This window comes from Aquila chrysaetos, chromosome 12 (genome assembly GCF_900496995.4).
Source record: "Aquila chrysaetos chrysaetos chromosome 12, bAquChr1.4, whole genome shotgun sequence".
In the NCBI taxonomy this organism is placed as follows: Eukaryota; Metazoa; Chordata; class Aves; order Accipitriformes; family Accipitridae; genus Aquila; species Aquila chrysaetos.
The window spans coordinates 11593124-11619207 of record NC_044015.1 but is presented as its reverse complement, the minus strand read 5'-3'; the positions used below and the strand labels follow the sequence as shown (position 1 = coordinate 11619207).

General features: G+C 45.9%; 1 protein-coding gene across 4 annotated transcripts; it reads left to right on the top strand.

Annotated features, from left to right (window-relative positions):
- Positions 1-33: 33 nt before the first annotated feature.
- On the top strand, positions 34-24780 carry ZBTB37 (zinc finger and BTB domain containing 37). 4 transcript variants are annotated; one of them, XM_030033089.2, is made up of 5 exons: positions 34-139; positions 2148-2259; positions 3743-4692; positions 6105-6204; positions 8483-24780. In XM_030033089.2, exons 3-5 carry the CDS (start codon positions 3770-3772, stop codon positions 8969-8971), a joined length of 1512 nt encoding a protein of 503 aa, XP_029888949.1. In that variant the 5' UTR covers positions 34-139; positions 2148-2259; positions 3743-3769; the 3' UTR covers positions 8972-24780. The 4 variants fall into 4 exon arrangements, with proteins under 4 accessions (XP_029888949.1, XP_029888946.1, XP_040983644.1 ...); XM_030033086.2 differs by having other exon boundaries at positions 3740-4692; XM_041127709.1 differs by lacking the exons at positions 34-139; positions 2148-2259 and adding an exon at positions 3229-3373 and having other exon boundaries at positions 3740-4692.
- Positions 24781-26084: the final 1304 nt, after the last annotated feature.

The following is a 26084-nucleotide window of genomic DNA, read 5'->3' as shown; positions in this document are numbered from 1 at the left end:
GTGGGGCGTGTCGCGGCGGCGGGCGGGGGAGCGATGCGCGCCGCGGCCTCACGGGCGGTGGAATTTTCTTCCGGGGTGCGGCCCGCTCGGGGGGTTTCGCTTCCGGGACGGTGCTGCGGGCCCTTCCCACCCCCGCCAGGTAGGTACCGGCGCGGCGCGGGCCCGGCGAGCCGGGCAGGGCGGGGCAGGGCGGGGCGGGGCGGGGCGGGGTGGGGCGGGGGGAGGCCCCGCCCGTGAGGCGCCGTCACGCCCGCGGGTGGAGGGGGGAGCCGGCGCCGGGGAGCGCGGCCGCGCCCCGCCGCCGACCCCTCCTCCTCCCCTCAGGGCCGCGGGCGGGGGCCGCCGGGCCCGCTCCCCTCACCCCCCGCCACCCCCCGTCCCTTCCCGGAGGCCCCGCGATCCGCCCCCGGCCGGGGGTTCATTTACCCCCCGGGGTGAGGGGCGGCCGGGTTTGGGCCCGCCTTCCCCGGGCACCTCCCCCCCGGCCCCCCCCGGGCTGGGGTCTTGAGGCGCCTTTCCGCAGCTGTCAGGGCTAAAAATGAAGCGTAATGGGCAGGCGCAGGCCTGGGAGTTACGGCTTGGAAGCGATTTAGGTGGGAACGAACCGCGCAGCCTTAGGTTTGGTCTTTGAGCTGAGGCGGGGAGGGGGGAGAAAGGCAGCGTCTCTCTGCTCAGTTTGGAATTACCGTTGGTTTTATCTTCGTTAAGGTCCCATCGTGATTTGAAAGTAGTCGAAGTGACCGGTCGCGGTTAAATCTCTCAGGCCGGAAAGCCGAGGCTTTTCAGTTCCACCTTCTCTATCCAGCTCCCCAGCCGGACAGTTTTCTGACAAAGGATATATTCAGCGGGAGCATCGTCTGCTGGCGATGGTCCGTCCCAGCTTTTTACGAGGGCCTAATGGATCGAGAGTTTCTCCTGGTCTCGGTAGTTGTGCTTGCCTCGCAGGGTGAAAGGCATTTTCTGAGATAACTAAGTCCAAGTCCCAGCTGGCGACACTTTAAATTGTATTAAAAATAGATAAGTGTCTCCGTATGTTCTCCATGAAGAGCACGGCTCAGCGGGAGATCCCGCTCAGCCTGCAGGTAAAGGCTGGGATGGTGAACTTGCAGTCCGGCACCAGGAAGGGCAAAAACGGAGATGTCATTGCGCTGTGGGCTGAGGTGCATGAGCTCATGATAAACCCCTTACCCGGGAGGACAGAAATCCTCTTCTGATGAGGGTAGTTTGAACCAAGAAAATAGCTTCACCCTCGCTGGCCTCTGACTGAGGTTGTCCCCAAAGCATACCGTAAAATGCCGCTTCCTCGATACCGAGGTAAGCAAAGCTACGTGGGCCCTTTTCTCCTGCCATCAGCAGCAGACGGATTTTTCCCTGCCTTTGGAGCAGGAGCTTGCAAATAGTTTTTTGGACTCCCCTGGGAGCAGCTGACTTCTGACTGGGGCCATACACAGCCACGCTCAGCAATTAAGATCTGATTATTATTTTTTCCCTTCTCTTTCTGTACGTCCCGAGCTGACCCCCTGAGAAACAAACGGTCAGCCTCTGCCCCAGCTTCGCCTCCCTGAGCGAGCCTACCCGGGCGCTGGCTGCCTCCACAGGGGCGTTTCATCTCGCAAAGGATGCCCGCCTGCCTTGCCTTTGGTTGCCTTTCTTAAGAGAATGCTTTGGGGTCTATCGCATTAGAAACTGGTGGTCTGGGAAGATGATGAGATTACAGGTTCCCCAGTCCTGTAAACATTTGCACATGCTGGATGTGATTTCGGCTGTGTGAGCATTCCTAATCTTATAAGGGAGACAGCTCATTTGAGGAAAACCCTGCCGTGTTTAAATGCTGCAGGGTTACTGCCAGAGATCCCAGCCTCTTAAGAGAGGAAATGACCTATTCAGGTTATTTGCCCTTCCATTTTTTATTTTAATGACCATCGGTACAACACAAACACTGAGCAGACAGTGGGGAAAGATCAACCTGATAAGATTCGGTGTTTCTCTGTGGTTTGGGATGGGACGTCACGTAATGGTTAGCTAATCCTGCTGCTGTACCCTCCAGCAAAACAGAGAATGACGAAGCTGATGTTTTCGATTGTGCTTGGGAGAACCCAATTCCTCCGTGCTACATTTTTTCTTTCTTTTGTTTTTTCCTTCTAAAGGGGAAGGGGGCAAAAAGCTTTCAGACCTTCTTACTACATCAGAAGAAAAAAGGAAAACAGCAAGATACCACCCCCATTTCCTCCCCTTTGCATGTGACTTGTAACATTACAGGTAAGACATCGGATTTTCTATTTCACCTTGTTCTGTGCATTTGAAGTTCTGGTCTTAACGTTGTGTTGACAGAGACCTGTGCCCTATAGTTCCTTGATTTTTGTGGGTTTTATTGCTTTCTTCTAAAGATAGGGGAAGGGGAGAAGAAGCCTTCAGACGAGGCACTGTTAAGCTGCACCTTGTGAAGTCCTGTGCGCCCCTGATCTCACCTACCCCAGAGACACGCAGCCATCCGGCCATTTAGTAATCTCTTTGCACGACTTCACAAGATTGACAGGCTGTCCTGTGGCTTCAGGTTTAGTAGCATATTTTGCCAAGTTTGCACACAGTCTGCTTGGGCACACGAACATGCACTGTCCTGCAGCATTCATAAATTAAAAAAAAAAAAGCCCTTCAAAGGCACACTTTCCTGTGTGCTAGTCCCTTTGATTCTGAGATTTCTCGGAGTAGGCACTATGAGCATCAGTATTCCCGGCCTGCCTGAAATTGTTTTGATATCTGCAGCACTCTGCTTAATTGACACTTCAGATGCCATCCAGCTTGGAAGCTCTTCATGCCACAAGTGGTCTTTAATAAACTTACTTACTTTCCTTTTTTTTTTCTTTTTGGGTGAGTTTATGTCTAATTTTGGATCATTCTAAATTTTTACCATATATGGTCAGGGCTCCTCTTCAAACTTTGCCAAAATGAAATGTGATGATTATAGAAAAATGAATTATGGAAAGGGAAACTAGGAGAGCTAGTTTGTTAATCCCCATTGTTCATAAGTTGTCTTTTGCTGTGTGCAGTATCTCAATCTACACAAACACCAGCTTCTTTTGCCAGAGAGTCACTTGTGCCCAGTGGATGGTCTGATAAGTTGGTGTTTAGAACTGTATTCTGTTCTTTTTCTTTTGCCATCCTGTTAGATATTTTCTGCCATGTGTCAGAAACGCCACATATGATGAATATGTTGGGTTTAACAACGTACTTAAGATGCCTTGAGGTCAAATGTGTGCGGGTCAGCTTTTGAAGAGTCTGTCAGGAGGATTTAGGCCCCGGTGTCTCCTTCCTGATTCCTGTTCCACAAAGGAGGGATAACAATATTGCTTTCCCTTTTCAAAGTGCTTAGAAGGTACAAGTGCTAAGTATTTTAATCCATTATGCCATCAGTTGCCTATTTTTAGTACCTGAACCATTTTTAATGTTCTTTTTACAATGCAAATGTGCTTTTATTGAGGCCGACAGAACGAACTGTTTCGAGCACTTAAGCCACAGGGAATGGGGATCTATCGGGGACTGGTTTAACATAACTCTTGTGAAAGGTGGTATATGGCACATAAAGATCAGAGAACTGCTGCGAGGCACTTGTAAATTAAAGGGTGAGAGAGTTCTCTAAAAATCCCAGTATTTCAAACTGCATGAAAGTAGGTGAAAACCATTTTAAATGCAAATGATAGACTAGCTCTGTTAACGATGCTATTTTTTCCCCCCTTTCCAGTAGGGTTGTGCACCTGCAACTGGGACAGCCATGGAGAAGAGTGGGAATATTCAGCTGGAGATTCCTGACTTCAGTAACTCTGTCCTGAGCCACCTGAATCAGTTACGCATGCAGGGTCGCCTGTGTGACATCGTGGTCAACGTCCAGGGGCAAGCTTTCCGCGCTCACAAGGTGGTGCTGGCTGCCAGCTCGCCCTACTTCCGTGACCACATGTCCTTGAACGAAATGAGCACTGTTTCCATTTCTGTCATCAAGAACCCTTCTGTTTTTGAGCAGCTCCTTTCCTTTTGTTACACTGGTAGGATATGTCTGCAGCTGGCTGACATCATCAGTTACCTAACGGCTGCCAGTTTCTTGCAGATGCAGCACATCATAGACAAATGCACGCAGATTCTCGAGGGAATTCATTTCAAAATTAACGTGGCAGAGGTGGAAGCAGAATTGAGCCAGACCAGGACAAAGCATCAGGAGAGACCACCGGAGTCCCACCGGGTGACGCCAAATCTAAATCGTTCTCTAAGCCCGCGTCACAACACCCCAAAGGGGAGTCGCCTGGGTCAGGTTAGCACAGTGCTGGATATTCGGGAGCTCAGCCCACCTGAGGAGTCCACCAGCCCCCAGATAATTGAGCAGAGTTCGGACGTGGAAAGCAGGGAGCCCATACTACGGATTAACAGAGCGGGACAGTGGTACGTTGAGACGGGAATGGGAGACCGTGGGGGACGGAATGACGACGATGTTCGGGTGCTGGGAGGAGTACGCATTAAAACGGAGAACCTGGAGGAATGGCTCGGGGCAGAGCATCAGCCGTCAGGAGAAGATGGGAGCAGCGCTGAGGAGGTCACTGCTATGGTGATCGACACCACGGGCCACGGATCGATGGGCCAAGAGGCTTACGCGTTAGGGTCCTCTGGCGCCAAAGTGGTCAGGCCAACCAGCAGTGAGATTGACAGGTGAGTTTTCTTTTAACTTAACTACTGACCTTGGCTGTAAGAGGAGATTGTGCAAGATTTTCACTTGGCTGGGTTGGTCGCTTTGGAACGTTTCCCCCTTCTATCTCCTGCGGCCATCTCAAGCATAAGCGCGGAAGGAATTTTCTTCCTGGTGTTAGGAAGTGTATCCGGTTTGGGTTACAGCATTTTGGCTGGGTAGCGATCAGACCAGGATCTCCAGGTACAGGCTAGCTTGGGAAATAAATTATTACCACTTAGAGGTGCATAGGTTGGAATCTCTACCTCTCGGTGTTTCAACTGAGGTGGGATTTTTGTCTCAAGAGGGTGTTCAGTTCAGCCTCAGTAGATACCGGGCTCAGCCTCGGAATTAACGAGGTCACATACAGGATGTGTTATGCAAAATGTCATTGCAGTGATGCCTTCTGGCCTGAAAATATGGGGGTGGTTCTGTGTGAGAAACAAGCCAGTCACCAGCTGTAGGTCAAGAGGCAATTTTCTTCCTGGTGGTCCAGGACAGCAGTGGGTTGTGGGTTTACATCTTCTGAAGCAGTTGAAGTGGGGAGCCCATTGGCCTCTGCTGTTGCTTTGATTGATATGGAAGAGCAGAAAGTCTTTATTGAAAATAAGTGGTGAAATCTGCTGTATTTTGATTCTCCATCCATCTGCTTCCCCTCCACTCCAGCGTTTGTTTTCTCGCCCTTAGCTCAGGCCAAAAAATGGATCTGATAAAGGGCAGATCTGTTGTGTCTGGGGCATTTCTATTTGTGGCGCTTCCCTTCACATCTGCCTCTCTTCTCTTCTAGCTCAATCCCTCTGATCCCATGAGGGAACAGCTACCTGGAAGCAGTGGATATTCTGTCACTTGTCGCTTAATAAATCAATCAGTGGGAGTGACCTTGAACTGGCCCTTGGGAGAGCGATCCTTTCCTAGTTCCTTAACTCTTTTTCACAGATGAGCTAGCCTCGAGCATCTCTTTTTGCACTGCACTCCATATCCACTGTTTCCCACCTGGAGTCCATCACATCACCTTTGTTTCACACTTGAAAAGGGGAGGAGGGCGAGGGCCGTGAATGAGAGGTGCCCTTAGAGAAATGTTTTTTTTCCTCCTCTTGTACAGTTCCTGAGTCACTGGGCCCATATCGGGTTACTAGCGATAGCATCCAAAAAGCTCTGTGTTGCTGAACTGGAAGCCAAATGACTCAGTTTTATTTTTCAGATGTTAAGACTGAAACCACAGACCAGTATGACTTGGTTTTTCCTTAATACTTGCACTGTTCCGCCTCCTGTGTGTTAGCTGGTGAGGATGAAGAGATGCTCTACAGGTGCCTCTATTGCTCACCTGTTGTTCTAAACACCTTAGTGACCTGATGCCCATTAAAAACTCCATTTACACTCTTCCCCCACCCCACAGATTTAGCCCTTCTGGCAGCATGGTTGCTGTGACTGAGCGGTACAGATCAAAAAGCGAGTCTCCCGGGCGGATGGATGAGCCCAAGCAGCCCAGTTCCCAGGTAGGCAGATCAAGAAGTTTGCAAGTAAATGTTGGTATTGAAGGTGAGGGGGACTGTGTTGTGATGAAGTATATAATATTTAATAATTGCAAGCAATACTGTTTGTGAAACAAGGACCTTTTACTGTTGCAAAGGGTTTAGTTGCTCACACTGAGAACGTATGCCGTCAATATCTGATTTAAAACTGATTTTGGCTGTTGTTTGGGATTTCGGCCAGATACCTGGCCAGATATGAGGAGGTTCTCTCGTTGTCTGAGGGCATAAATATCAACTCTCATTCTGGGCAGGCCACCAACTCCTGAGGAGAAAGCCCATTTGCCTCCAGTCGGATCTGCCCTGAAACACTGGCAGCAAATGCCTGAGCTGAGGGAGGAGGTGTTAGTTGCCTTCTGTGGAAGACTGAGGGGTGACAATAGCTGAACCTTTCCATGCTAGTACTAAAACCATTCCAAAAAGCACTCCAGGCCCTACACCAGTAAATCTTTAGGGTGGAGTGTCAGAGGACTGTGGATTTGTACAGAGGTCTCCATCTCATACCCAAGGGACTGTGTTGCATAGCAGAATTTGCAATGTAAAGTAGCTCTGAATTCTCTGCTTTCTTGGGGTATGGGAACAATTTTGGGGTAGGAGGGAGAGATACGCAGAGATGCAGGAGGGCAATGGGCAATAGGGTGCAGCAAGGTGGGACGCAGTGGTAATACCTGTGCCTAATAATTTTGATCTAATTTTTTTGTTGCATACAGTCGGTATCGCAGTGCCACTGTAGTGCAAGTATATCACCCAATACTGTGTAGAACGACTCTTGTGTGCCTGGCAGATAAAGTAATGTGTTGGTTTGTAATCAAATTACTTTGCTGGAGGCAGGTGAGGAGTTACCAGGCTGCTTTGCCCTTCAGTAAGACCAAGTGAAGCAAGGGGAAAGAGATCGTGATTGCTGTCTGCTGACTTTGTAACACACTTCTGTAAAACAAAAGATACCTTTTTGTTCCTGTTTTGCTGAAGCTTTGTTTTGTGTCCTCAGAAAACATCTAGAAAATTTCAGGTCAAACTAACCCTCTAGGCCAAATGCGACATACAAAGCAATTTTAGCTCTATGTACAGAAAAGCTGCTATTATTTCTCCATCGTGAGATAGCCTCAAATGTAAAACCATAGGCTTACAAGTACACGGAGAAGTATCATCACCTTCCACTCTTCTAGTATTGCCATATCAATACTAAAAATAGGCTGCCCATGATCTCTGCCCGGTGGCAGTGGTAGAGTGGAAAGAAAGTACCATAGCTTTGTGCATTTCCTTTAGTCCTGAGGAGCTTACCAGTGCTCGTACAGCTGGACTTAACATCATCTGGCACAGTTACACTGCTGCTTGCGCGTGCACAGCCCTGGTTCCCGGAAGAGAGGCCCTCCTGCTGTTACGCTAGTTGCTTGTCTGCGTTTGGCATCATTGGGAAACAGTGTAAGACTTGGAAGTACAAATACTGCATCCTCCAGCATGGAGGCATTCAGGAGACTGTCTGTTTGTGCTCATTCTGAATATGATAGCCAGAAGCGGCTGTCCTAGAGCCCAGGCTTGCGCTTCAGGGTTACCCTTGGCTGTTTGTCTTTCTGGCTTCAGAAAATAATGAGGAGCCAGCTAGTCCTTGCTCTGTGACTTGGGCCAGGCGTGCTAGCTCTCTGTGCTGCAGATCCTCCCCTACAACGCTGCGGGGCTGGGATGGGTTACACAGCCATTTAGGCAAACATGATTCATTATAAAATGAATCCTGAATGACAGCTGAATAAATGCCCATGTAAAGTGACACCTGAAGAGTTTCAGATATGATTTGTAGTTTATTCCACCTTTGTTTTACTGCAAGCTCATCAGTTGGCTTCTTTTTTTAACCATTAGTAAGTTAAACAGAATGCAGTATACAGTATTTTAATCACACTGGCCCAAGTGTTTTAAAAAAGTAACATGTATTGACATGTTTGATCCACAACTCAATCGGTGGCTAAGCGCCCTCCTGACAAGGGCTGTCTTCTTTTCCCCAGATCTAGTGAATGACTTGGCAGAAGGGGCTGCCACAGCAGAGGTTTCTAATTGATTGCTCATTTGTCTTCAGCCCCAAGGCTCTAGTTAAGCACTTAAATGTGCGCTTGAGGTTGGAGACATTAGTGCTGCTGATTTCGAGGTTTGGCACATGCTTCAGTGCTTTACTGGCTGGACTGGGGCCTGATCTTCTTTCCTGTGATTTGTCTTAGGCTGCTTATTGTTTAAATCTCTGTTGTTTCCTTTAAAGGGGGAGGAATCAGCCATGCTTGGAGTGAGCGGTTATGTGGAGTATCTCCGGGAGCAGGAGGTTTCAGAGCGCTGGTTCCGGTACAACCCACGGCTCACTTGTATTTACTGCGCCAAATCCTTCAACCAGAAAGGCAGCCTGGACCGGCACATGCGTCTCCACATGGGCATCACACCTTTTGTCTGCCGCATGTGTGGGAAAAAGTACACCCGCAAGGATCAGCTGGAGTATCACATCCGCAAGCACACAGGCAACAAGCCCTTTCATTGCCACGTCTGTGGTAAAAGCTTCCCTTTCCAGGCCATCCTCAACCAGCACTTTCGCAAGAACCACCCTGGCTGTATGCCTCTGGAGGGGCCTCACAGTATCTCCCCTGAGACCACCGTCACGTCTCGGGGGCAGGCAGAGGAAGAATCTCCTCCACAGGAGGAGGCTGTTGCTGTGGGGGAGACAGCACAGGGATCTGTGTCCACGACTGGGCCAGATTGAAACACGGCTGCAGAGTCTGGGGAGAAAGGACCATCTTCCCATTTTTGGCTCTAAAGAGTCAGCACCAACCTGGCAGGCTGGTACTGTAATTAGTGCAATGCCACCACTGGACAGAAAGAAGCTCCCAAGATGTTGCCAAAATAGAAAAATCTTTCTCTCTCTCTCTTTCTCTCACCCCCCACACACACACACGTAGAGTGTTAAAAGTTTTTCTCCCTTGTTCCTCCTCCTCTTGGAGAAAAACAAAACAACTGTGTCAATCAACTTCTTATTCAGGGATCAACAGGATTTTAAATTTTTTTAATGTTCCGTAGTGATCTGGGACGAGCAGTCATTTGTATTTCTCGACAGCGTTTTGGCCCAGCAGCTAGGTCCCGCTGGCAGTACCAGCCGTCAGCCATGCAGACCCAGTGAGCTTAGCCTGCGGGGCTGCTCCTTGTCATATCTGCTGGTCCAGCTCAAGAGGAGAGCAGGGGCAAGGTGCCGTTGCCTTCCTCCATTCCCCAGGTAGTTGCCACGTTAAAGAAAACAAAGACTGTCCTGGTGGAACCTGCCTTGCCCAAGTGTATTTATCCCTGTCTTATTTTTGGTGTGTCTCTTTTTACCTTTTTACTGAAACTATTATTTTAGGGCTTTTGGCTTGCCCGTTCTAGGCGTGCAGCCTCAACGCCCCTTGTTAAAAGCGGGCACGGCTATAAAGCGGTATTCTAGAGGTCAGCAAAATTTGAAGCGCTTCGGCTACTGAAAGTGAAATTTAGCAGCTGAAATTTAGACTCTGATGCATTGGGAGAAGGGTTGGAGGGGTCTTTCGGAGGAGGTTGTCCTTTGCTGTTGCTGATCTGGAGAGTTCAGAGCACTCTGACATCCTGACTGGTGCGCTGCTGTGCTTCAGGTGTTGCTGAGCGTTAGGAAGAGTTTTTCTGGACTGGCTGAATTGTGGAGTTAGAGGCTGGCTACCAAAGTCGTCCTTCACCCCTACTCCCCCCTTGACACGCACTTGATCTTTTTCAGCAATATGGTATACTGAAATACTATTGTCCCAGCTGAGCAATCGTGGGTGGTTGCTTTTAAACATGTTTCTACAAACTAGTTTGATAACTTTTCTATCAATGAAATGCAAAAAGAAAACCCTACTTTATTTCCTCATAACGGTTCAGGAAACTTAAAAGTGAATGGTTCCTAGAGCAATCACAACTCTGTCCCCTTGCATGGACTTAACCTTTTGTATTCTAAGCAGCTCTGATGTTTAGAGCAAGTTAAGCAAAGCCGGAGAGACATGCCTGCATTGTGTATTGTAGGTGTTTGCACGTGCTTACGTGTTTCATAAACGGAAAAGCATGGGACAGGTAGATAAGTGCAAATATCTTGACATCTTTTGAAGAAGTCTTTTAAAAAATATGCAATACTTTAAGAGTTTTCTCTGGTTCTGATGCCGAGTTGTTCATGATGGAGGGGGAAAATGAACGACAGGTTGCGCAGATTGGGTTTGGGAGAGGACATTTGGTCGAAGGAGTTCTCTTGAGGATGTGTAACATGTACAATACGGAAGGATGAAGTTCTGATCCTTAAGGTGATGGGAGGAACAATGAGACATTGAAAAAGGAATACACTTCATCTTGCTCTGGCAAAGCAAGGCAGGTGAGCAGTTGGAGTGTGGGCTTGGCAGGCAGGAGACTTACCGAGTGAAAATGAAGCCTGCTCCACAGTCTGACTGCACAATTTTGGGCACATGGAAACATCTCCAAGTCTCGCTTTCCACACCTGCAAATTGGGACTCAGGATCATTTTCCTGCCCCTTTAAAGGGAAGAATTTGGAGAAGGGTGATGTATACTTGCCTTGCTTTATATATTTTTCTCTTTTATAAGTGAGGGGTCTTACTGTTCCTCCCATGTCTCTCAAAAAGCAGATGTGGCTCTAATGTTTTTCTGGGGAGGGGGAAGGGAAGGGCTTGGAGCCAGGATCCCATGTAATGAGGATGTGCTCCTAAGAGAGGAACCTTTGCAGGTGTTCTGAGTCGGGCACCTGCAAAGTACAATTTCATTGACCATTTCAAACAGGAAAACTGATATTTCACCTTCGGTTTCCTTCTGTCCCTTCTTCCTCCTCTCCTGTCAAGTGCATCGTCACACAGTGAATGATTTTCTAAGCGGCCACCCGAGGGACCAGCCCCACTGGGTTTCCTGTCGAAGGTCAAACAGGATTGTACTGAAACAGTAAGGTTTCCAGAGAGCAGTCGCAGAAGATGAGAGATAAGAGGGTGGCTAAGGTAGGTTTCGTTGCAATCGAGGTGCGGAGGAGAGGAGATGTGCAGAGTATGCTGCTTTAGTCATAGCTTTTGAAGTTACCAAAAATCAAAAAGAAGAAAGTTAAAAACTTTGAAATCCTATCCTGTTCACACTAGAGAGCATCAAAAGTTACTTTTAGTTGCTTAAAAGATTTTTAAGTGTTTTAAAATAGAACTTTTAAAAGAATACTACCAAACTATAAAAACATAAAATTATTTATATACATATATTATATATAAATATAGTGGGAAAGTTTCCCTGCTAAGCTTGCTGTGAAGAGAAGGGTGAAGGTGCAGTAACTGCTATACAAGCAACATTTTTCTGAAACAGATGGCAACCGATCCATCAAAGCATAGTGATGAAGGGCTGACATAAAATGGTGAATGCCTTTATTCATATGGCATAGCTGTGAGTTTGTTGAGCAGGTTTTTGTTTTACTGTATCGATACTGTGAACGGAGGAGCATTCTAACAGTCCAGGATGCCAGCAGCGCGTCCTGTTTTGCTGATTCACTACTTTCAATTGGCCTGGTGAAAACCATGAAATTGGTCCTTCATATCATACTGGGCTAGTCTGAAAACAAAGCTTGTGAAAGGTTTTTATTTTTTCCTCTTTTTTTTTTTGGTGCAGAGGTTGCCACTGTATAAACGATCATTTCTGATTGCATGCAAAAGAGCCAATATTCTTGCCCGGGCCTCGCTGAGGTGAAGTTTATAGCTTGTAGCTAGAGTCAGTATAAGGTATGGTAGTGGGAATCATTTTAATATTATTTCTGTACATTTAGTGGATGTATATGTGTATGTATGTGTGGGAATCATGGTGTCTCTAATGTTTTCTCGGACAGCGCTGAAAGCAGTTTAGGCCTATCCGCACTAGAAGATGGAACCAGTTCAGAAGGAATCATTTATTAAACTTTTCTTTCAGTGGTTGACTTCTTCAGTGCAGATAAGGCCAAGGTTCGAGAAAAAAGGGGTTGGAGGTCATATATGGTATGGAAGAACCTCATGTGAATTTTCTGGCAGTGGTATAGCTACTTGGAGCTGCTTTCCATAACAGAATGATACCATCTTTCATTGCCTCTCCATTGGCAAACCGTGTAGCTCTTTACGGTTGCACCAAAGCTGTGGAGAATCAGATGCCAACTTTCCAAGTGCGAATGCTTCTGTGATGGGTTGAGGCACAGCTTTGCATTTCCATGTCTAGCTGCAGCTTTTTCCCCCTCTGCCAAAACTGTGATTTCAACTGTGATTTAAGGAGGATGTGAAGAGAACTCTGTCGTATTTTAATACCTCTGTACGTAACATTTCTGTCTGCTTCAGAGTTGGGGCTTACTAACCCATTTGTTTGCTTGCCTCAGGCAACAGGGGGAACATACTGTTTCTGCGGTTTTCTTTCCCGGAGGGGGAACACATTTCTTCGTTCTTTGCTGCGGCAGAGAAACCTTCCAAATGTGAAGTGTTGCAGTTATCTCCTTGAGCCTGCAGAAAGCCCCGGTGCCAAGTCACAGCAGAGTGACATGACGGTTGCTGTGGCTGTTCCCTGCTGCTGCCAGGTTCCCTGTGAATAGCTGTGAAAATAACAAGAATTGTGTTAATACTGTGCTGCTGCTTTGGTGAAAAGCTAAACCTCTTCCTCTTGGGAGGATGACTGATGTGAAGCTGGGAGAGGGAAAAAGCAGAAGGTCTTTTTGCTCTCTTGCAATGGGAGTATGTGAAAGCAAACCGTGCTTATTTCCAGCAGCTAGATAGAGAGGGATGAATGAGGAGGCTTTATGAAATGTGAATTTATAACAGGAGGCTGAGAACACACTTAGAGCCACTTAGTAAGGTCCAGGGATATCAGCCTGGTAGGAGTCAGAGCAGCCGATGCAGATGGGCAATCCCTCACTTGTCCTCCCAGCATTGTCCGGCCATCAGGTTCAGTCCTTTGACTTACCTGCATCTTCTCTACAATATTTTCAAGCTGTGATCTGTATAATTTAACTTTCAGAAGTTTGCGTGGCTGAAGGGCAGGAAGAATAGAAAGCGCTTTGTGTCTCTGCTGCTGTTTTAAATCCAGCCGAGGTCAGTGGTGACTGTTCCCATCTGACAGCTCTTCAGAGCTGGAACTGCATTTGGAACAAGCTGCGATCTTGCTGAAAAGTGTAGTGGGGCAGGCTTGGTGGGGAGGGCACAGAGCCAGGATTTCAGCCCTCTGTGAGGTCAGGGCTGAAATAAATGGACAGGACAGATCTCCCTGCTTGTCCTGCTCTTGTTTTGTGACAGCTAGATGACTTTGTTTTCCAGGGCGGGCCGTCCCACGCCTCTACGCCGTATTAATTTCACTTAAAAGCGTGATGCCCAGTTCAATAAATGATGCTAAGCAGTCCAGTCTTCAAGCAGAGTTCTTCTGCCGCCTTTGGGTGATTCAACCCTAACGATGCATTTGCAAGAGCAGAGTTGTAGCTTTTATTTGCTGCTGACTTCATCTCTCCTGCAGAACCCAAGGTATAAATAGAAAGACAGCTGAAAAGGTGCACTTTATTTGGGTGGAAGGTAGCTTGTGAGGTGGATGGAATCATGCATCTTTAAAACCAACAAAAATTAGCAACCCTTAAACTTAATTATTTAAACTTTATAAAATTCTTCTCTTTGATCCATGACATGCCTGCCAATTTAGCCATACCAGCAGCCAAGTGTTTCTGCAAATGAGTGACACCAAATGCTGTTCTTGCTCTACCAGAAATATTTTGGGGATGGGAGAAGTCAAGGAGCTGTAACTCAGGAAACTTCTAATTTTTGTCAAGGTTTGGGCTCCAAGTTTCCCCTGGGAGCTGAGCCCATAGTCAGGGCTGCAGTCAGAAAGTCTGGGGTCTTTCGATGGAGCTGCTGCTGACCACCACCGTAGCCTCATCTGGCGATAACGATATTCTGAGAGATGAGCATTACTCCTGTCATGAAGTGAGATCCATGCACAGAGCTTTGATGTCTTCAGTGGAAGGTCCTAAAGAGGAGCTAAGTATCTTTATTTTAATCATTGTCATTCAAAGGATATTTTAATATAAAATACATACATATATATGTATGTACATTTATATATATATATATATATATATATTTGTAACCAAATAAAAGCTAGAACTATGCAAACACTACTGGCTGCTGCTTGAAACTAATGTCTACCAGAACATTATGGAATAGAGTAGATTTGTTGGGGTTTTTTTGTTTTTAAATAAAATGCAGCAGACCAAAGTTTTGCTGCAGTTAGTCTTACTAGAAACTTAGGTTATTCCTAATCTGGAACCCACTCAAGTGGGTTATAAAATTATCTGAAGAGTCCTACCATCTCTAAAATATTTCCATCTGCCTTGATATTATTGCTGAAAGGCTTTCTTTTGCAAAACATAGGAAAACACAGAGGCTGGGACTAGGAGAGATTGAATGTGATGTTTGGGATGATAGAAGAGAAGTAGAATCAAGGAAGGACTGGGAGCATTTTCTTTTGGACATAGGATTGAGTTGGCTTCAAAGAATCTTCCTACTTGTGAAAATGTCCATCGCTAGGATGGAGGCAGTGATCGAAGCATCACCAGGCTGAATTCTGGTGCTGGTGGAGGTATTGGAAATCTTCCCGCTGAATCTGATGGCACCAGACTTTATTCTGCTGGGAGAAATTTCATGTGGTTTCTACCGTTTCTTTGTGTCAGATGCGATCTTTGCTTTTAAGATTAATTACAATATATCCAACTGTAATCTTCAGTGACCATTGACTTTTTATTCCTGGGACTATAGAAAATTCAGGTTTCCTGTAACATTATCCTCATCCCAACTGTGAACAAGTTACTACTGCTTCTTATAATTTATTGTCTTTCTGTTCCTGAACGTCTGGGTGATCCAGCTGTTCACCAGCGCCACCTTCCAGTGCTTCATTAGCTTTTATGCACAGGGAATTGTTGCAATGGATGAGTTGACCACGCTAGTTGGAAGAGTAGAAGCCTTTGCAGAATGACTTTTGCTTCCTCTAGCTGTCATTAGGGAGTGCACACACACATACCTGTATATACATATATATGTATACATATATAAAGTGTTTCAATATAAACTCATTTAGCATTATTCTTATTTAATTTATATTTTAATCCAGTTGTAAACCAAAGTATTACAGCTTGTGAAATGATGTGTCTCGGAAATAGGAGGAACCTTTTTAGATGGGAGCTCTGAAAGATCTTTGCTGACAAAAACATGGATACGAATAAGACTTAAGAACTTGTGCTGCTGAATCCTAGAGATTTGCAGCCTTGGAAGGATTTAAGACTTGCTGGGTAAAGTTTGGTGGTGGGGAGGCAGTGTGGGTTACCATTTTAAAACACTGCTGGTTGTTTTTTTCTCATCCAGTATAACTTGGTATTGGAGGAGTTGCTACAAAAGCAGTACCACGGGGCGTCTGATGGAGATGAGGCGTGTGGTTAAAGCTAAGAGGGCGATGTCAGGTAGCGCCGTCTGCTTTTGGTGACTTCTGTTCACAGTTCTGCATTGAGGTGTGCTGGGTTCAGCTCTGGGCATCTCAGTACCACCTTGTCAAACGACCCCGCAGGGAGCTGGTCAGTTGATGGTTTGAATGAGTGCATTAAAAGTGTGACTCGGCAGTGTTTCTGCTGCTGGACTTTTCCAGCAGAATCACTTTGGAGTCTGCCACCCTGCTGTCCCTGCTGGTCACAAAACCTGGGGCTTCTGCCCTGCCTCTTGAATTGGGATGCTTTAAGGAAGCATGAGGACTTGCCTACCAGAATGCCTCAAGGAAATCCCCTGCAAGGGAAAATGAGGCAGGAATTTAGGTGCGGGTTTGCGGAATCTAAAGCGAATCCATATGGTCCTCTGCCTGACCCCTTCCTTACAAATGCAGGGTTTGGATGAATTTTTGTAAACGCATGTAGAAAAGATGGGACAGGCTGTTTCAGTGCTGGCACTGCTTCTGCCTGCATCCCCTTTGGCTTGCTGTTTCTTGCTGTGGTATCTAATAAGGGTTGGAGCTGAGAAGCGTTTGTTGAGGTGGGAGTACAGCAGCCACCGAACCAGGTGCTCCTGGGCTTTGGTTCATCTGTGCTGTCAGAGTGATTAAAGCAACTCATGAGATGGGGTTCAGGGTCTTCTGAAGGCTTGGAAATTGCAGTATTTTTCATGGTACTTAACAGTTTTGTAGGAAAACAAGTATGTTCTGGCAAGCCTAGAAATAAAAAAGGAGAAGACAGCAAATCAGACTGTAGTCTGGCACAACTGGGAGCTAGAGAGAGGAAGCCACAAAAACAGCTGCTGATGTATTTAGTGTCTAATTTATGGTTTTAGAAAACCAGCCGTTGCTATTTACTGAAGTCTAGAGGTGGTTGGCGTTTATTTTATTAACTTCTGTGGAGGTGCATGTTCTGCTGTCACCAATGGGAAGAAAAAAATGGGTTCAAAGATAAAACCTTGCTGATTCTTCTGTGCTGGGGAGTAATTGCCTTTCCAAGGAATTTGCAAACACTAAGAACAAATTCACCTCTAACAATCTCCCACAGGGTTGACAGCGGCTCTGCTTCCTCTTGCTCTTCTGCTCAGCCCGCACACTAGAGTCTCTTTTTAAGCAGGGTGATGGTCCACCTACCTTTGTGGATCGAGTAAGTTCATTTAATACTCCCCAGCAGGATTAGTGCATACTTGCACTCTGCCAACCACATGCAGTACAATTTTTAGCTACTAGATCTGGCAAATATAAAAAGATTGTAAGACAATCTATTTCTAATTGTAGTCACCAGGTACTGCAGGTTGAGTACAAGACCCCTTCTGTGCCGCATGCTGTACCAGTGCATAGGAACATCATCCATCGCATCAAATTCCTTTTGATTGAGGCATCCTGTAAGCAACCTCAGTGCGAAGGTGCTTCTCAGGGCAGCTGTCAGGAGAATCCCGTCAGGAGATCCCGTCTGGCTGCTGTGTCAAATAGCAGTTGCTCTGATAAACCAGGCAAAAGAAAAAGGGAAAGAAGGCTCGGGAGAAGAGAGGTACCTTAGACCAAGCACTGGCTGCTAATTGGGCAGAAAAGAGTTATTTGATTGAGACAGTGCTCTCTATGTGGAATTTCTGTCATATTTTTTGTTCAAATAACTTTCAATAACATGTATATGGTTTTGGTTTGTTTTTTTTTTTAAAAGGTAGCCCTTTCCACTGAAAATTTCCCAAGTTGATTATTAAGTAGCACTAGTGTCAGTATGCTGCATCCAGTGACTTCTCAGTGTTTAGTGGGTAGGTGACGATATGTAAGCCGGAGACTTTGGGTGAAGGGGTTGTGAATCCATGCTGCTGGCTGTCTTTCCCTATAATCATTCTGATGGCTTTGGGACATGGACCAAACATGCTGCTTTTTGTTTTAAACTTTTAATTCTTTTCATGGAAATGTTGAAAAATCTTAGCTCCCTCCCCAATTATTTTTATGTTCCGTTTAGTTAAATTCTCATCTGGCATCAGTTTGTGATTTAAGAACAATTTCTATAACACCTGTGAGTAGGACTTTGTAGGACTTTGCAGATCACAGGAGGTTTAAAACCTGTGGCTGTAGGAGGTGATGTTTGTAACATGGTTTTTATGCTGCCATTGAAGTTGGGAGGGATGAGGAAGGGTCTTTGCAGAGAGCTGGTCTCTGTTGCAGCATGGATCGAGTCACTGGGCACCAGTGCCTGCTTGCTGGGGTCTGCCAGATTAGAGGTGCAGGTTGGATTTTCTTTGGGTATTTTCCTTGTGGCTTCCCATTGTGCAAGCGCTTCAGCTTCCTGCTTTGGTAGCAAACAGCAGACTCTGCTGCCTTCAGCATCAGGAACACAATCAGCACTGAAGTGGTGCATCGGGAGCCTGCGGGGGAATCTTGGGAGGGGAACTGTGTGCCTTCAGAACCAAAAAGTAGTTGGACTTGTCAAAGGCTTTTGCGAATGAGGAGTTAAACCTGCTTTTGGCAGGGTGGTGGAGCAGGCCTGGGCGTTTTGGCTGTTAACATGTATTCAGATCCTTGTTTTTGCAGGGTGAGATGGGCCATTTCAGAAACCTGGGCAAGGAAAAGTGGTAGCATTTGAACCCCGTGTTCTCATTCCAGGTCTCCACCGAGAACCGCACCAGGTATGTCAATGCCATCAATGGGACGGAGGGAGAGTTGTACAGCATCATGTTAGGTGGCTGGGGGTGTGTGTGTTACATCAGGGGGTGCCAGGTGCCCTGTGCCAGAGATAACCCAGGTAAATGGGCATCTGTTGAGACTAGTAGGATGGTGCAGTGTTCCCAAAAAGTGGTCTTAGCTGTGCCCATCAAGCTTGCAGGGTAGCATACTCTGCTATCAGCACAATTACCTATTTAGTGTGTCATGCGTGTTTGTCTTTATACATTGACTGGCAAACTCAGAGCTTTCTGATGAGCCGGTGAGTAGTGTAAGAGGGCATTCCCCACAGGAAGGGAGGGAGAGTAATGTGGGATTTGTGCCCCAGACAGAGCCCAGGCCTTTTAGTCCTAGGGACAGAGAGCTCCAGACCTGTTGCTTATCACCAAGGGAGGTGACTCAGGTAGGTGGTCTTCTTCTTTGCTAGAGGGAATCTGTCACATCTGCTGGAAAAAAACTGCATGTGGGGGTCTGCGGTAATTCTTGCTGGGAAATCAGTTACAATACTGGTTATATTCCAGCAGCAGAATAATTAACAAAAAGAATTATTCTGTAAAAAAAAAAAAAAAGCGTTAATTCTAATCTGGTGACAGTGACCTGCTTACATGATCTAGCATGTGATTCACATCACACCTCTTACAAAGCTGATTTTATTTCCCCAGTATCTCCCTACAACCACAGACTCGTTGCAGTCTGTAAAGGGGAAGAGGCCCTTTCCCTGTGTGCTGCTGAGCGCTGTAAAGGATTCAGCCCACAAAGCTATTGAAAACAGCAGCACTTCCACCATGCAGATAGTTTGCCCACATTAGCCAGAGTTTCTTTAGCTAGCTAGCAACACGCCATCTGGTTCTTCCGAGCCTGAGCTAGTTGCTGTAGCAGGGAAGGGATCTGCAAAGTGCAAACAGAAATAGCGAGGAAAGGAGGTTGGCTTAACAGGGAGGAGGGAGACATCCAAAATATGAAGAGGGCTAGTCTGTTTTCAGCACTGGCTGGGGCTGTTGGCACTGGAAACCAACAGGAGGTATTGGGTAGAACAGGTGAAACGACAGCAAAGCATCGTTAGGAAGAAGCGTGCATGTGTGTCTAGCACATTGTAGATGCTATGGGCAGGGAAATGCCAGTTTTAGAACCTGCATGTCTTAGGAGCATGCAGGAAACCCTGCTGTCTTGGGAGGCAGGTGTGCAAAGACGCCTATACCCTGTCCTGTAACATTAGAGCTGAGCATCACCAGTGTTTTCCATCCTAGAGCTGTGAACAGTAACAGGAAAATGAGTCAGTCCATGGCAGAGGCAAATTTGCTGCGTGGATTTCAGAAAAGCCCTTGGAAGGAACTGAAGGGGGGCAAGCGAAGGCTGGAAATGGGTAGTACCAGACAGATTTCAAAGTGCCATTTTCTGAATGTTAGGTTTTCTAGCGTGTATTTAAGGTGTTGAAGACTGAAGTTTGCTTTTGTTTCAGTACTCTCTCCTTTACCTATGTCATTTCTTCTATTTGCAACTCAGCAGCCAAGGGGAGGGTGCAGAGAAGACGGAGCCAAACCCTTCTCAGAGGCACACAGTGGAAGGAGCAGCAGCGGTAGGCAGAAGTTTATACAAGAGAAATTCAGGTTAGGTATTACAAGACATTTTTTCACTGCGAGTATAGCCAAACAGTATTCAAAGAGGTTGTCTAGAGAGACACTAAAATCTCCATCCTGAGAGATACGCCAAACTTGTCCAGGCAAGACCCTGAGCAACCTGCTGGAAGTTAGCCCTGCTTTGAGGGGGGAGGCAGGGCTGGGACCCAAAGGCCCACCCTTCCCACCCTCCCTGTCGCTCCCCTGGAGTATAAAATACTGCCCCACCACATGCTGCACTGCATAATACAAAACAAGGGATAGAGAGTTTTATCCTACCGGTGTGTTTCCAGTTACGATTTTTTTCATTTATCAATGAATCATCCATGAAATAGCATCTTGTCTGCCACGGTCTATGGAGAAGTCCAGCTGCTCCCCATGCGTGAGCGCAACCTCCAGGTTCCTGTTTCCATTAGACTATGCCAAGCTGTATTTTTGTTACCTTTATTTTAGTATTATCATGTAAAAATGGGCAGCTTTAATGAGCTTCCTAGTTCATATCAGTTAAGCTTTTGAAATGTATTCAGGTATCTTTTAAATACTGCTGTGTAAGTTCCTTTTTTAATCTGACATTCTGATTTATTATTTTACTGCAGCTATCTACAGCAGTACTTAAAAAAAAAAAATCAGTGCATTGATTTTTTGCAAACTGTCAGCTATGTTAAGCCTCCAGTTTTACTTGGGTTTTATCAATGTACTTAATCTCTTCCCTCTCAGATCTACAGTTAAATGTCTTCATTATTTTTTATATTGCAGTGAAGCTTATTTATTTAATCCTTCCCGTTGTCTTTGCAGTTAGACCCAATACCATTGGCTATGAAGCTGTGAAACTAATTAGAAATGAAAAATGAAGCTAGATTGGTTAGTTTTACTGCTGGTTGTAAAATACAGAAAGTAGCAGCATAAAAGGAGAATACCATTGAAATTACTCAGTCTGGAGCGAAGGGGAGGAATCACAAAACTATGGCTGAGAAACTTCTTGGAAATGAGTTTTAATCTGATGATGTTACTTCACTGGTTCCCCATTTGGTCAAGTTTAAAAGCTGTTTCTTGAGACCGAGAGGTTTGTCTGGGGTCCGTTCGTTCATCTATGTGGCTAGGGCATTGGTTTGATAGAGGAGTTTGTGCTCCTGTGATGTTATTTTCTTAGAGTTTACACATCTAAGGAAACTCTATGGATTACTGTGAAGCTTTTATTTAATATTTCATTGCATGTCAATTGGTGACTGAACAGAACTCTTGGCTTAAAGAGGCGAGGGCCGGTGGGGAGGAGGAAGGTGTTATTCTGTCATGGAGGCTGGCAGCTGTGGGTTACACTAACAAAAGACAGACAGCGCAATTCGCCTGATGACAGCTTTGATTTTGGCAAGAGGTGTGAAGCCTCGTCACCCCTGCAGCTGTCCCCTGCCCACGGGGTGCTTTCAGTAGGCTGCACCCGTGCCAGAGTCAAGGTGAATTAGTCCTAAGTTTGCTCCATAAAAACACAGGGATGTTTGTTCGCACAGGCCGTCATCGCTGCGTGTGTTTACAGGCTGAGGGCAAACTGGATCTCTGATGGAGATGCAGGGAATGATATTGTAGGTGGTGCGCAGGTACTTCTCTCACATGTTAGAGGGTTTCCTAAGCCAGGGTTATGCTGTTGGGGGAAGCAGCCCATCGGGATTGCGGGTGAATTTGGGATGAAGAGCAGAATTTTGTCATACCCTTTGCTTAAAACTAATTCCTTTTGGCTCCTCTGAAGTGCTTGCCTGGGCAGAAAGCTGATGTGTGACAGCTTCCAGGGCTATGTTGTCACAGGGCAAAGTGACTGGGAAAAGTATTTTGAAGTGAAAGCGGAGTGTTGTCATTCAAATAATGCATGTTTCTTTTGTGTTTGTGTATGTAAAATTGCTGACAGTTAGGACAGGCCAAGGAGTGCAAGAGTGATCCTTCTTGGTGGCAAAACAGGGACTTTTCTGAATAAGCTCTTTTAAAAGCTGAGTTATGAAGAGAATAATACGCAGCCATATGTTCTTGCGGTAACATATTCCTCACCTTGTGCCCCATGCTTACAGGGAGGGTTAGCAAAGGACGAGAGAAGACTGTATCAGAGGTCAGTTCACAGAAATGAAAGCAAGCTATTCAAAGTACTGCTTTTGTTTGAAAAGGGAAGGGAACGGAGGCGGTTTTCCCCTAAGCGTCTGCTACCTTAAACACTAGCTGAAGCTCCCATGAGCTATGTCCCCTCCTTTCCCCAGCATCACCCCCATCTTTCCTGTAAAACACTGTGAATATGACACCAGTAGCTCTTTTTAACATTTCCATTAAAACTGCTCAGAGCATGTAATGCTGTCCTACGCTGTCATGCAGTGACGCTGTAGCAGACAAGATGTGACCGAGTACCCTGTTCAGCTGAACAATAACCCCCAAACAGGGACACTGATGATTGAGCACTTCCTTGCAGAGCAGTGGAAGAGTATTGTAACAAGAGCTTAACAATGTAAGTGGCTTTATATAGCAATTTGCTAATCAAATTTGATTTCATAATGAACTAAACTGACAATCAATTTCTAAAATATAAAAGCTTCTTAGAGGGAATAGTCAAGTATGTCTTCAACAGAAAGATTTAACTGGGATAACTTTTAATAGAGAGCACAGGATTTTTTCCTTTTTTTTTTTCCTTTTTTTTTTTTTTTTTTTTGAGCAATCACTCCAGAAATTGAGTTGCGTTAAGCAGCAGAAGATTCACAGGACAGTAACTACCTCTCTCTCTCGGAGTGCTGAGGTTACCACGCTACACACTCTATCAGCAAAGCTTTCACTTAAACCAGATTTGTTTTCCTTACCTCTGTTTCAGAAACGCAGGTCTGCTCTGTAAAGTGACTCTTATGAAAATGGCATCTGGCAGGAACAGGGGGAAGCCTTTTGGGGTCCATCGTCCCTCTTTGCCGCCAGTTTCTTGCTGTGACCCTTGCAGGTTCGCTCTGGGGCTGCGACAGTTCGGGGTGGATTTGTTACTTCACGTATTCTGTGTAATAGCGAACTGTCCCACGGGCCCGAGACTGCGGGCTCAGCTTCCTGCACTGGGAAATTAGTTAATGGTGTGGAAGGTAAGAGGAGAATACATCTCCCTCCTGCCTCCAAGGGAGCAGGCAGCAGTAAAAAAAAAAAAAAAAAAAAAAAAAAAAAAAAGCAATAAAATAAAATACAAAACGCTTTTATATGTTGTTCATTAGTCAGCAGATCTGACTCTGCAAATTTATATATATATACAAAAACAGAGAGCAGATCTCTCATGTCAAAAGGTGCCATTTTTTTTCTAAACAGAGTCCCTTTCCAAACTAGAACAGCACTTTAAATAGGTTCCTTTTAAAAAAAAAAAAAAAAAAAAAAAAAAAAAAAAAAAAAAAAGAAAAAAAAAAAAGAAAAAAAAAAAGAAAAACCCTTTGCTGAAGAAATGCACTTTAAATCCTAACATGAGTATGGCTGTTGCTGGCTTTTGACACAGCTGTACAGGTAGGTGGCTTCTTGTCAGCCAGAGCCCAGGAGGGAGCGACGTTGCCAGACCCTGGGCTGCCATCGGCAGCCCAAAAACTACCGCAGCTCTACCTCCCGCTCCCGCAGCCCTCCTGGCCTGGCACTGCCCCTGCCCACACTACAGACAGGAGTTTCCACCGCAACCGCAAACCTGGTTGCAGCTCAGCCGTGCTGTAGCACTAACAGGACTGGCATGCATCAGCCTGTTAGAATACTTTTGTAATCGGTCAATGAAAACCCACCTTTGCCTGTAAAGAATATTTAAACCCCGTTCATAATAGGTCAGAAGTTACACCCAGTTACAACACAGCAGATGGCCCATCGACCTGCACAGGGCTGAGCTAACTTGAACGAGCAAAGCCACAACAAAGTTGTTGCTGGGGTTGTGGGTTTTCTTCCGTAACATGGATATGGAGCCCTAGTCAGTTCAGCTTTTTTTTTTTTTTTTTTTTTTTTTTAAATCCAAGTTTGCCTGTCCCACATTGGTTCTGCTCTGAGCTGGTTTGCAGAGTAACCATTTGTAAGAAAAATTGTGCTGTCACCTTCAACTGTTGACCTATAAATCAGACTTTTTAGGACAGGTGTCCTAACACTCAAAACTTACTTTCACAGTTAAGAAATTTCCTGCTGTACTAATTATTCTCTCTCTTTTTTTTTTTTTTAAATTAATTTTATTTTTGGTTGCAATCCTTATTTCAAGAAGAAAAAAAAAGGTCAGTGTTCACACTAGTCTGCAGTAGGTTGAAGAGTGATCCTGCTGCATGTAACTTGTGGATATCAGACTGTTCTTAAATGATTTTACAAGTTGGTCCTCCACCATCGCTTTCCTTTTCCTCTTCCAGTGGGAGCTGGCAGATAGAAACTCTTTGGAGGGGCCACTGGCTCTGTGCCCAACCGCTTACAGAGAGGGCCAGTGCTGCTGGAGGGGGGACAGGCAAAGGTGGTAAGAAAACCAGAGTTGGGGAAGGGGGAAATCAAACCAAGGTAGAGGGGACTGTACAATTGCATTGAAAGCAGTTTAGCAAAAAGCGCTCTCATTGGACAGCTTTAAGAACAATGTGAATGAAAACTTAGCAACTTGGGTAGGAATCTTTGAAAATTCTATAAGTGTATACTTGAAATACTGTTTGTATTAAAAAAAAAACAACACAAATTGCATTTTCTTCTTTCTTTTAACACTGTGTAAAAGAACATTATGCATGTGAATGGTTTGAGAATTAAATGGTTTAATACTCAGATCCTCGTCCGTGTCTTGTTGCTGACTGGTCTGATCTGACATCGATTTTCTCTTTGCTGCCCGCTTCAAATCAGCTGTGGTGCGAGAACCTGGTCCCTGCTTGAGGCAGCTCTGCACGGCCATAAGCTTAGCATGGGAGAGGCTGGGCAGTACCAGGCTGCTTTTCCTAGCATCTTAAATGACTTCTGTCCTTTTTTAATGAGCTTTGTCTCACCATTTCTGCAGGGTCAGTCCTTTTCGGTCTCACCAGGTGGAGAAAGCACTATGCTCTTGCTGCAGGCCAAGCGCCCAATGGCTGTTACAGCAAGCGGGCTTTCCCGGCTGCCGATGGCAGGTGGAGCATTTTGGTTCGATGCCATGCTAGGGAGACCCAGGCATTGCCTTAACCCTCCTCTTGCAGCCAGCCTCCACCTCTGCAGCCTGGAGCACAATCGCAAAGGCAGAGGTTACAGGAGGAGATTGGACATTTCTGAAGCTGCACAATGAGATAAGCAAGCAGAAGATAGGATCCAGCAAGAAAAGCTACAGCGATGACTCCCAGAGTAGGACAAGGAGAGGAAGAGCTGCTTTCTGAACTCTTAGTGATTTCCAGAATGCTCCCCCTATTCTTCCAGGGCCCCAGCTTCCGCATTACATACACAGCTGCTTTCCGAGGCATTACTCCAGGCAAGCATGTCAGCACAGAAGGGGCAAGTGCTTTACAGGTCTCTTAAGCGTGTAGGGGACCGACTGACACAACCCCGTGATACAACAGAGGAGGTGACTCTCCGTGTCCAAACCACACACCACTTCCAACACACACACTCAAACCTTCCTGCTGGGGAGCAGGAGAGATAGTTCTGCAAACCCCCTAACTGCTTCCAAAACTACAGACAGAGCAACGAAACATCTTTTCATACCAGCTCTATCACAGATTGGCACATCTAAGTTAACTCCCTCGTTGCGTGGCTTGCTGTGGCAATTCCTGCTGAGAAGAAGCCGTTATAAAGGCAGATGTTTCACTGGTTCTACAAAATCCAGAGTAAATTGCACACTGGGGACTGCCATCTATTGGTGTTTTAGCAACTGTCTGCATACACCACTTCTGTAACATACTGGCAACAGGACAGGACTGCGCTTTCACTGCTCTTTTTGTTTTAAACAGCCGCCCTAAATGCAGAAGTCTTAGCGGAAAGCTCATCACATTCTTCTGCCTTTTCAAGACAACCCTGTCAGAGGTCCTACAGCAGTATGGCCACTGTGCGTGGACCAGAGGTCAGATGACACATGTGGCATGGCAGCAGGCCAGGACACCTCAAGCTCT